General features: G+C 42.0%; 1 protein-coding gene across 1 annotated transcript; it reads right to left on the bottom strand.

The window, feature by feature from the left end:
• Positions 1–10,576: 10,576 nt before the first annotated feature.
• gpr135 (G protein-coupled receptor 135) lies at positions 10,577–12,232 on the bottom strand. Its single transcript, XM_071897170.2, has one exon. It carries the CDS (start codon positions 12,230–12,232, stop codon positions 10,844–10,846), a length of 1,389 nt encoding a protein of 462 aa, XP_071753271.1. The 3' UTR covers positions 10,577–10,843.
• Positions 12,233–12,643: the final 411 nt, after the last annotated feature.

Raw genomic sequence — 12,643 nt, 5'->3', positions numbered from 1 at the left:
GTGTGTCTCCTATGTGTTGTCCAACAATACCAGTCCAGAAAACATCTCTCTGCTGGCTGCTATATGCCAAAACACAAATAGAATTAATGTATGTGTGTATGTGTGCGCGCGCGTGTGTGCGTGTATGTGTGTGTGTGTGTGTGACAAAACTGAAGTGATACATAAAATATGTAGACATTCCTGACTGGTCTGTTCAGGTTCAGTTAAATTCTCCCATTAATCACTGTTGGAAAGGCTACATTTCAGACACATTTGCACGGCACTGAAAATCAGGCCAGACTATTTATAAGGTGCCTGGGAGCACCTCAGGCTCTCAGGCCGGGCTCTGTGTATTTGCTGGTTCATTCGTCCGTTTGTGTGCAACAATTTTTGCAATGTGCAAACGCTTAGGGGAATTATGGTATGCACTTCCAGAAGGCTGTGCAGAGCCTCAAGAGCCCTGCATATGGGAAATACAGTGTGCGCTGTAGCGTGAGTTATTGATGGTGTCTGATATTTAACTTAAATGAGAATTAAAGAACGGGCCACCAGTATCAACTGGTCTCATCTGAAGGACTGAATTCCAAGCTTGTTTGAATTTAAACCAATACAATGAACAGAGGAGATGACTTTATGTGAAAAAATATTTATTACACTGCTCCCTCTCCTGACTCTATCCATCAGTTTTGGTTATTTTGCAGTCTCTCCAAGAAAGCTTGATGCTGAGAAAAGCAGGTAGACATGGCTGAGGTACACCTTCTCTTCCTGTTCTTCCGTGACACATCTGCTCCTGTGTGTAAACATCAAGAATTTTGCAGGTAAAATACATAGCTCAAAGCACACATCATATTTTAAATAGAAAAGGTTGAAGTTTAGGTTTCTTTAACAGTACCGTTCTTAGGACAACTAACAGCAGCTGTCAGATAAACAGTGCCTTTAAAAGTACTATTCCCTTTTGAATTTCTACCACTGGTTCAACAGAAGTTTTAAATTTGCATCTATAACTCATTGGACTCTAGACCCCAAGGTCCTCTCCTTCAGTACAGCATTTATGGGTATAATGTGGATCACTATTCATCTAGGTTCAGAGGATTCCGTTTGTGTGGACTCTTGGTCAGATTCTGTAGAGCCATGTTCCCCTGCTTCTAGTTAAGTGGATCCCATGTCAGCATGTTCTTTGGTGTCTTCCATGCGCCCCTCTGTTAAAAGTGTAAACAAATGGCTGATGTGAGTGAAAAGAGAGATCTTTATAGTGGTTAGCCAGCCAACAGCACCACTATTAAGCTAAATGCTCTACTGACACTATCAGAAAGTCAGCCAGAAGCCCTTGTGAGAGAATTTTGCCAAGTAGGTCAAAATGTGGTAGTGTGGATGGGTTGGAGTCACTGGTTGCGTTTTGTTTTTTAGCTTTGAAGTACGCAGCCTTCAAAGCTTTCCATCGGACACGGACCTGCTCGCTCGTTCTGGGATGACCACCCTCTCTCAACTTTTCAGAAACATGTCGAAAAATGTCACCATTGGGATGCTTTCACCCATCACGAAAACACATTAGGTCCATGTCTCTCAAAACTCTTAGCATGTGTTCCATTTCATCTGCTCCCCAAAAGTGCTGCTTCTTGGTTGCGGCCATCTTTTAAGTTTAACGTGTGACGTTTATCATTATGCAGTTTGAAGGTATGTTGGAACATGTGAGCTTAGTCTAGCTCAGCTCAATTGCTGGATGTTATGGGGTCTTAGACATCCAGCAATTGAGCTAAGCTCACAAATTCAACATACCTTCAAACTGCACGCGGACAAAAAAAGGGCATCCACAAGTCTGACTCTACAAGTAGGAAAAATAGTAAAACTCCTCCAAAATTGAACTATCCCTTTAATGAAGTGACATCGCAAACCATTTTTCAATCATGACAATGCAAATCGACACATTTTTGCATCACGATATATCGTGGCATGATACATTATCATACCCTATTATTACTTTTACAGCAGTCCAAATCCAAAGCCATTGACCCTTAATGCAGCCAACAACTCTTCCTTGAATCAGTTACAAACTTGATGGTACGTTGAATTATTTTCTTACTTTCATTTATAAAGGTTCTCAGGTAGGGGCAATTTCCCTTTAATTTTTTTCAAAGATACATTTCTCTCTATTATTTACAGGAATAGGTAGGAAAAGTTTAGGTATAGAACTATATGATTCTAGTTTCCTTAAGGTCAGATAGCAAGGTATAGTAAGTGATTAGGTATTGTAATAAATGCAATCATTACTTTTTTTCTCCACAGGGCTTTGGACAGGTAAGTACAAGGATTTGCTTGGGTTTCTTTACAGGTTAAGTACAACAAGTATAAAGTTGGGTTTCGACAAAGGGCAACAAATACGCTTGCCATTCCAGGTTCATGGAAGTGGGTCTTGAGCTAGTTGGGTGTCAACAACAGGTCTTCAGTGTAATATGAGCCACTTCATCAAGTCTACTTCAATCTTGATTACTGCAAAGTAAATAAGATGTCAAGAATTAATATTTCATCACAGTGGCTATAACATTAAACTATATTGATTTGTATTTTGTATATGCTTCTCATTTCTTTACAACATGAAATCATTAATACCTTAATGTTTGGTGTGAAAGCCCTCAAAACAGTCAGGACAGAGGGCAACCTGGCACTGGATACAGATGAATCTTGTTTTTCTCATTGCATTCTTGGTGGCAGCACATCTTGGCCAGTGTTTGCCAACACCATACTGGACTTAATGAGAGGTATTTACCTGGTTCCTCCTCTTGGGAGTCAGGGCAATCCTGCAATCCAGCATGGATAAGTGCATGGGCAAAAACCCGCCATGCATTCACACAGACCACATCCAGGAAGTGAAAGAAGATGCGCATATACCATCTTCTGTTCTTTCTTCTGTGTGGATACAGTGCAATGCACTGATCCACCAAATCCACTCCATCCATGGCATTGTAAAAGCCAACTGCAGGTAGTCGACATATTTGGATTATAGCAGCCTCTTTTTTGCTCCATCTTTGTGCTACATCCTGTAGATGTTTACCAGTTGATGACAAGTGGACAAGAGCATGGTCAAGCCATCTTGTCACTGTCACATTTTCAATGTGAAATTGTCAAAAAAGACTTTGTGGCTGTTGTTTTTTATGTCATCACAGCAAATCACAACCTCAGCGGCCATCCCGAGGTCACCTATCTGACCTCTTCCACCACTGACCCCCTGGTACAGTTCAAGCATACATATACATGTAAACAGATGTGCGTGCTCTGACCCATACTTTGAAACCCCATGGCGTTGGGTTCTTGGGTATGTACTGCTTGGTGGAGTGCCTGCCCTTGAAGGGAATGATTTGTTCATCCACCGCCTGGAATTCTTCAGGCTTCACTGCAGCTTTGAAGCATGCTTGCAATTCATTGAGAATGGGTCGAACTTTGAAGAACTTATTATTATGGTCATCGGTGATGTTGTCAACAAAGTGGAGGTATCGTTGTATTTTCTCAAATCTCTTCAAAGACACTGCATCTGCAATTGAATGCTGAAAGACTTAACTTTGTTTCACCCAGTGGTTGGAAGGTTAATGACATGTTTTATTTATCTAAAATAGGCTTAAACAAATTGTCCAGAAAGGGTTAATATAATGTTCCCATATACAGTATGAGGGTTCTCTTTGACAGATAATGTGGTGTCCAATACATGTAAAAGTAGTCAATAAAATGTTTAAATCAGTATCTGAACTGCACAAGTACTGTAGATTAATAGATATACACAGATGGATGGAGAAAAAGGCAGACAAGCACGTATTCATCTAACAGGGTTTTCTCATACTGCTGCATCACATCATTTGCAAAGACGCGTCAACAAAGTGAGTCTATGGCAGTGTCATTCAATGTAAATGAGTTATAAAGATGGTATTGACCAAACAAGACTGCATCATTGTTGGATAATTTGTTGTAAATTTGCTGTGTGCCCCTTTATGAGAGAGGATAAATGTATTACCAGTAAATGTAGATTCTTTTAAGTGTGGAGTCTCAATCTGGGTGATCGGGTAAGCCCTGTGTAGGAACTGTTAAAATGTCACTTTTAATCCACAGGTAAAAAAAAAAATATGGCTCATTGGTAACAGCTACATCCGGTGTGGGAAGAGAGAGCGTAGATCATGGGTACCAACCTTGGACTGGATGCTCTGGTCCAGTGGTTCGGCTGGGGCGGACTAAGGTGGTGTCAACTTGTCCCCTTTTTCTACCAGTCCCTTGAAGGAAGAACAACCACGGATGTCCTGCTTATCGACCGTGGGCAGCAATGACCTGGGGAAGATCAAAGGTGTCGAGCTTGTTGCAGCGATGAAGCTGGACCTGCAGCACTTCCACCAGCAGTTCCCAGGGATGAAGATAATCTTTTCATCCATCACTCCAAAACACCAGTGGAGGGCTGCTAAACTGAGGAGGCTCACCAGGGCCAGAATATGGGTGAACATTGTGATGGGTACATTTCTTCAGGATTTTGTGGGAGCATGGTACATCATCCTCACATAAAGTTTGACAGCCCTGGCCTCTTTCTGGCTGATGGAGTTTATTTCACCCCTTTGGGAAATTATATTTTTTTAGACAGCATAAGTCAGTCCCTTAACATAACCAAATGCAGATTACACGAATGCGTCATCATGACAAAAAAACAACACAAAGAAGAACCACTTCCGCTGCTGAGGTCACGTGATATGTCAGCGGTGGAGGCTGCCGATGGAGGTCCTTTTTATAGACACTCTTGTAAATTCTTAAGATCAAAGGATATATGTGACATTTTGAATGTTAGTGTTATTTTTCTTTGCCAACTACAAACCAGTAGTGGTGCAGCAGTAGTACCATGTTTTCAGTGAAGAATGCTAACTATGCCAGCTACTGAAGCACAGATGCATAAGTTTAATTGCTACAATAGCTGGGTTTCCATCCAAGTATTGTTTTGCAAATTATGGTGTATCAAATTAGAAAAGCTGAATGGTACGGCAAAATTCAACAGAAATTCCTTAACATCACAAAAAAGCTTTTATGCTTGCTTGAAGTCGACAATTATGGTCAATAAAGAAATTATGTTATAGTGATGGAAATGCATTTTCAGTCGACCGACATTGCAATCCATACAGCCTCTGCTGTCGCGGGGCTCTATAGAGTTTAAATGTTCAGTTCCGGAAGAGTTTCGGACCAGCCGCCAGACTCATTGGGATTTTTAACTTTAGCAATAGCTGCCATATTACACAACAGAGAACCCCTTCAGTCTCCGACATCAGAAAACGATAGTAAAGGTTGCTGTTACGATCCTCGGTTATAAATGTTTCAACCTCGTTTATGTCAAATCGTGTTTTTACTGTCGCTTCCGTGTTTAAAACGTCACCAAACACTACAGTATCCTTAGAGGGAGTTACTATGGTGACAGGACAACAAACTCGCAACGCCGATTTGGTAGGTGTGTCAAGCACATAGCAGTAGAATTGTAGAATTAGTATTCATGTTTTTTGCCGAATGTAAATCTTATAGCGTCATGTTGCTATAGTGATGACAGCTGTGTAGTGCAGTGCACCAGCGAGCTAACCAGCAGTTCTCTGATACCTGCTGTGATAAGTCGAAAATTAAACTTACCTAATGAGCCGGATCCACCGCTGCTTTGCCGACTGAAACAATGGAAAGCGGTAGAAAGAAGTGCAGTTGTGCACTCCTGACCAATAGTTGCAGCCAGGTACAAAACTGGACCATGTTCTTCTTGTCTTAACGTTGTAACCCTTTACAGTCCATGGTTGTAGCGTTGGGTCTATCTTGTATGACTAGCTCTGGATATAGTTTGTCTCTCCCACATGACAAGACGATGGGGTGAGCTCTGTAAGTGGGGGACTTCCATGGCGCAATTATCTCTGGGATGAGTAGTTTCTTTACCCTCTAACACCCAGATCTACACAGTCTTGTACCTTAGCCTTTTTTTCCAACTTTGCTAGTTTTCCCGACACAGCTGCTACTTGTTTGAGCTAGTGGCTCACTCCGTAGCGGTTCAGGTGATTCAACAGTTGCAACACTCTGAATGGCGAGTCACGTGACCATGTGTATGCGAAAAATGAATGGGTATTTTGCTTCCGGAACTGAAAAATGGCCACGCCCATGTCTTCACGTCTCAACTCTATGGATTGCAATGTCGGTCGTTCAGTCGGTCGCTCTCTTCACCACTTTTGGTCACGTGGGTGAAAGTGCGCCGCAGGGAATTAGATTGCAGACTCTCAATCTGAATCTGAAGACCCGTGTTCAAATCCCTGCAGGGACAAATTAAATTCAGTGTCACGGGGCTGTTAGACTTGTTGAATTGTTGAATACATAATGACATAGGATTCAAAATCTCATTGCACAACATTCGAAAAAAAAGCTGTGGATGTTTTGAAATGTAAAATATTGTCCACCATGACCTCCAGAAATGTCATACCTGCTGTGGCTCCCATGCATAAAACTCCCATCATGGTTGTATGGTTGATGCATTAGAATATTATGAAGTGCATTTCTTTGTTTTCATCTCCAAATGAGAGCATGAAATACGGCAAACATTAGCTGACACTGAAGAACAAGAATAAATTGCCCATTACTAATTAATACTAATCAATTCTTGAAAGATCTTTTATTCACGCTGATGGAAACACACCTGATTCATATTTTTTTTTGCGGCATTTCAACAGTTTGTGTAAACCTCACTTGACAGTGAGATGGAAATATACTGTGACAACTGCTCAGGGAAGAACAGCTGACCAGTAACAGGCTAGAATTTAAAATGTCACAATAAACAAAAGAGGGATATGTTTCATACCCTGTGCTGACAAATGGGGTGCTGTCCCCTTCAGTCCTCCCTCAGATCCCCTGTCCCTTGCTGTGTTTGTCTTTAAATAGACCTTAAGGCAAACAATCTTCAAACACAGATGACCTTCAGGGTTCGGTACAGGATGTGGATCGATGAAACAGCTTTCGTGGTACAGAGCAGCGCTTCCTCTGCTAAGCAGCGTGAGCCACTGCTGCCATCCCATTTGAAAGAATTTGATTAATCCTGGTTACAAAGAATGTCACTACTATGGGTTTCAATGGAGACATTTACTGTCACATGGTCTAAATGTTATGTCAAATAGTTTCATTAGAATTGGTGTCAGTGGAGAGTTTTAGTCATATGGATTAAATGCTGTTTCAAAAAAAGGCATTGGTGTTCATTTAAATGTAGACTTTGTCATATGTGAATACTGTTGAGACAAAAAAAATGGGTTGCAGCTGAAAGCTGATTTTGTCATTGCGCTTAAGGTTAGGTTGAGCCTATACCACAATGTGATCCACGTTAACAGCCTAGACCTCAGGGTACAGAGGGATGTATCACATCTACAGTTTTTTTTATATTTATATTGATGCCAACGATTACTTGGCAAGGTGCTGAGATTACTGGCTTTCAAAAACTCACATCCCTAAAGCAAGCCATTGTCAGGCCAAAAAGTGGTGCCCCTTAAGACAGGACTTCCATATTGTCAATTCTTAAACAAATAGTTCACCCAAAAATGAAAATGTCATTGTTTACTGACACTCATGTCAGTTGAGTATTATATCCACAGAATCCACAGAGCGCTGCTCCATGCCAGCCTTCTCCAAAACAACAGAAGTGAATGGGAATGTGTTTTTTAGAGTTACAAAATTAGCAAAAAATAACTCAAAACAGCTTGTGCAGCATAACCCAAGTGTTCTGAAGCAAAGCAATTGCACTGTGTCCAAAAGTCCGTACAGCAAGACTATCATCAGCATGGTGGCGCCAGTTGGACTGTTTCAGAATCATCAACACTGAACGTTCTATTATGTTTTACCGAGTTAGCACATTTTTTTTATTCTAAAATTCTATTCGGACACTTGCCGTTATTAGGATACTGACATTACCACGGTTCCTGTCTGTGGATTTTTGGAACATATCAAAGGTAAGGAGTCGCTATTTTGTGTGTTAAGTACACTACTTCTTCGATGCATAAATGGGCCGGTCCATTATAATTCGAGCTGTTGGGGGGGATTATATACATGCCGAATTTACCAGAGTACCCTACTGATTAGTAATAAAGTCTCAAATTATATTTTCTGATGTGTGTTTTTTGCCGATTTGTAAGGCAAAAACAAATTGCCAGACTTGGACCTTGGCGTTGTAGGAGGGCCTTCAAACAACAACAAAAACATTAGCCCCGTCCCGCTCCTGTGTTTTTGAATGCAGAAATGTTAGAGATCAACTGACTTGGCATGCCCGGGTTTTTTTTTGATTACATAAGGTTTGGCCCAAATATCTTTATTTTCTCAACATGTACAATCTTCTAAGGATGAGTCATGTTTGAATATGTATGCGTGTCTAGTTAGGGACAACACACATCTTGGCTGGCTACATTTCCATACCAGAGTAACCAGACTACTGGTCATACTGGTTAAAGTCTTATTCAGGTTAATCTGTTTACATGAACCTTTAATAGCCTGCGATTGAGTCTATGTTGCATGAATAAACCAGTTAACAGAATATTCCTCCTATTCCTCCCTTTGACTGAGCTTACTTCTGATACAACAAAAAAAATTATGATCCCAGTAGTAATAGTAAGTACTGCTCTGTGTTTTTTATTGACATCAAAATGTACCTATAATGCTGTGCAAGTCTGACAGATGGTGAAAACCAAAAGTGAGAGCAGTCAGATTTTTCCATGCCACAGTAACCAGTTGGGGATATGGGAGTAAGCCAGGCATCTTAACCAGGTTTCTCATAACCAGAGTATGAGTTTACCTAGGTTATTCTAACCCAGGTATGATGTTAACATGTGTCGACCCAAAGTTGAGTACCCGGGTCAAGAAGGGAGTTCACCCTGCATGTAAACGTAGCCAGTGTTCAATACAACATCTCTTGATGGCAGCACTTTGGTTCAACAAATTGTGTTGAAAGGAAGACGTGCCATTCATAAGACAATTGGTTTCTGTGTGACAATGACACATTCTTTTAAGGATTATAGGGGTTTCTAACACAAATTGTTCTCCTCTTTTGAATATAATACACCCAGTGTCCAAAATAAAATTTTTGGCTCAGCTGCCAAGCACAGGTAAACTCAAGTTTGAGTCGGCCAAAATAATATGTATTTTCCATATGTATGTCAGTATGTCACCCTGCTTGTTTTAAATGCTATATCCTGTATAGAATCAGATACTGTTTGAAACGTTCAATAAAGAGATGAACAGATTTGGAGTTTTTGGATTTAAACCTAACCCTAACCCTAACCCTCGCTCACTGGATCTTTTTTGTCTTGGTCTTAATTTTTTGTTTCTGGTTCTATCACAACTGCTATGTGTCACCACATGGGAATAATGTTTCAACTAACACAGGCAGCGGAGAAATACGAGGAGAAGTTTACAGAAGTTTAGTCACTAATGCTGTGTGTATAGCAACGTAACAGGCAGCCTATCAGGAACCTGTTTGATACAGAGTCATTGTGTTGCTTTGATGTGATTGGCTCGCGGTCAGAGTGTACGGTGACTTGCAGGGACAAAGTTTGAAAACAGGTAAAGACCAAAGACTATTTAACCGAGATATTCAAATATTATGGTCTCATGTGCTGCTAGTGAACTGTGATCCCCCTCACCAGATTTGACATTGGAGGACATAAGACCATGATAACTGCGGCGGGATTCACAAAATATCAGAAAAATGTGATGTTTCACGCTATGTGTTTCCATTTCCAACAGCTTTTCCCTGTTGTACCAGCAGTCAAAAAAAGATCAAATCTAGCTCACAAGATTAAAAATTTAATGATGCTTCTGTGTGAATCCAGGCCAAAACCACATTGAGCCACATTCCAGCTCATACCTTCTTTATATTGATTAATAAAGCAGAACTGCCATAAAAATAATGTTGTACCTAGGTAGACAGACACAGACATGATGAAAACGACACCTACAGTATGTTTACTCAGGATATTCTGTTAACGTGTGTGTGTGTATGTGTGTGTGTGTGTGTATGTGTGTGTGTGTGTGTGTTTGTTAGTGCATGTACAGTGTACATCTGTGTTTTAAACGAGATGTGTATGACCGCATGAATGTCCCCTTGTGGGATAATAAAGTTTACCTTGACCTTGACCTTGTTTAAGAGGAAGGGGTTTCCAAAAACAGATTTGTGGATTAGAATGAAGGGAATGCTATATCCTTTCATTAAAATATATGTGTGTTTCATCACAATGTTTGGCACATACACATGCTGCATTTACACATGAACACATAATCTGAAATTTACGCCTTTGTGGGACAGACCTATCTTTTCAGCAGTGGTTCTCAAAGTGGGGACCAGGAATCCCTAAGGGAGTTCCAGAGCGTCCCCAGCAAAATGAGTAATTCCCTGGAAATTATCCCAATTAGAGAATGAATATGAATGGCTGTTGTAATCCTAGGTTTCTCTATCACCACTATTATCTCCCCCATACAGTTCTACAACTCAATACTAAATCAACAACTATAAATTTCCCATATGGGTCCCTAGGACGAAATCTGATCAAATGGGGGTCCGTGACAGGAAAATGTTTGAGAACCCCTGGTCTGAAGAGAAAAATTCCATGAGGTATTCTTCAATCATCAAAATGAAGATCAGATCTGTGCCATAAAGAGTTCAAACATAGCTATAAAATCCAGCCATAATCCATCTATAGATCATTCTAGTCCACTCAAGAACATTATATTCTGTCCCTGTGTCACCTAGAATTTTCCAAAAATGTCCCAAACTGGCAGCAGCCTTCTGTAGGTCCATAACTACAAACACGGATGCGTTGAAAAAAATTGGATATTTCAAAATATTCCAAAAATGTCACAAGCTGGTATCGGCTGTCTTCACTTTTGGACCGCTGACAGAGTTGGGGAGCGCTGCGGTGTCCGGCTGGGCGTCTCGGCAGAAGAACACAGCAGGGTTTTTACAGGCCCACATCGCCACCTCCCCTCCTCCTCCTCCTCCCTTTCCGGGACTGGAACTCGACAGCCGGCTGTTGTTATTCACTCCAACCCGACTCACATAGCGGTCCCTGATCCGCTCCGCTTGGTTCAGCCGACCCTCACGGTTCTGCGTTTGGTTAGACAGGTACGCAGCGATATTTCTAGTCCGATAGCCCTCCTCTCGGCTGCGCCCCAGCAACATGGATATATTGGGGTTCCTCAGGGCGTAGATTAGAGGGTTAATCGCCCCATTTGCCCAGGCTAGCCAGATAGCCACCGTGTCCATGGCAGGGTTGAACGTATAGTCCCCCATTGCCGTAACCAACCCCATTAAACAATATGGCCCCCAGCAAAAAATAATAAACACGATCATAATCAATACTGTGGTGGCTGTTCGCATTTCACTGTAGAAGCGTAACAAGTAGGCGTATGTGGTCACCGGCCTGACACGGATTTCAGAAAGCCGAACTGTCTTACAGATGTTATAATGGCAAAAACACATGAGAGAGAAGGGTAATAGATAACATACTACAATAAGGGAGATGCTATAAGCCGTCCCCATGCGGGAGGTCCCAGAGTGGAATACATACATACAGTGGTAGAAACCCCGCTTATGGATTTCTGTAGGTGTTCGGACTAAGAGATACCAAGGCAGGGAGAAAATAACCGCAGTTATCCACACGGCTACCAACAACTGAGTTGCTTTCTGGCGCCCTATTTTAGCCTGCGGCTGCCTTACTATGGCGTAGTATCTGTCAAAGGAGATTAGAGTCATGGTTAGGGTGGAGATGATACCGAAGCAGGTGTTGAAAAATCCGTTGGCCACGCAGAACCGATCCCCGAACATCCACATACCGTCTTTACTGAAGATCATGACGAAGGAGAACGGTAGACACAGAACGGCCGTGAGGAAGTCGGACAGCGACAGCGACATGATGAACGCATTAGTAACCGTTCGGAGCTGCCGGTGCTTGATGATGACGATAACGACCGCGGAGTTACCGAGGCTGGAGAGGAGGAAGATGGAGAGGAGGACCAGGGCCTGGGCGGCCACCGTGAAGCCCTGCAGGACCGAGTTCCTCTCGGCGGCACTCAGCACCGAGGGAGTCGAGGCCTGGTGGATTTGGTCCAGCTCGTTCCCTCTTTGGTCTCTGAATTCTGATAGGTTTCCTGTGGCTGAGATTCCCACTGTGGCCTCTGTGGTGGCGGTCACCAGGCTGGTCACTATAGAAACAACCCTAGGAAACCAAAAACAAAGAGGGGTCATTGTACTAGGAGTAGAGAACAAGAGGGCAGCATAATATCATTTTTTCAGTGTAAACAAATTCATGGGACCAGTTGGGTTCAACCGATATGGGTGGCGATAAGGCTGATGCTGCTAGCCAAGATTTTCTTCCCATAAACAACCAGTGTAGTATTGATCAATTCTACAGTGAATATGTAATGAAGCAAACTGCATCATATCCATTATATGGTTGGGCAACGCTGACAGGTCATCAGTCTAACCCTACGTCTGATATAGGAAATCAACATTGTGAATATGCTAGCAATTGATAAATCAAGTGTCAAGGTGGCTGCAGATGTTTTCCAACCACTTCCGTTGATTGAAAAATGGCAATGCTGGGTGTAAGGGCAGCAGGATGGCAGTGTGAGTCAGGAGACTGAAAGGCAACGAGTT

The sequence above is a fragment of the Centroberyx gerrardi genome, chromosome 17 (genome assembly GCF_048128805.1).
Source record: "Centroberyx gerrardi isolate f3 chromosome 17, fCenGer3.hap1.cur.20231027, whole genome shotgun sequence".
NCBI lineage: Eukaryota > Metazoa > Chordata > Actinopteri > Beryciformes > Berycidae > Centroberyx > Centroberyx gerrardi.
Note: the sequence above shows the minus strand (reverse complement) of the source record. Positions and strands in the feature narration are given on the sequence as shown.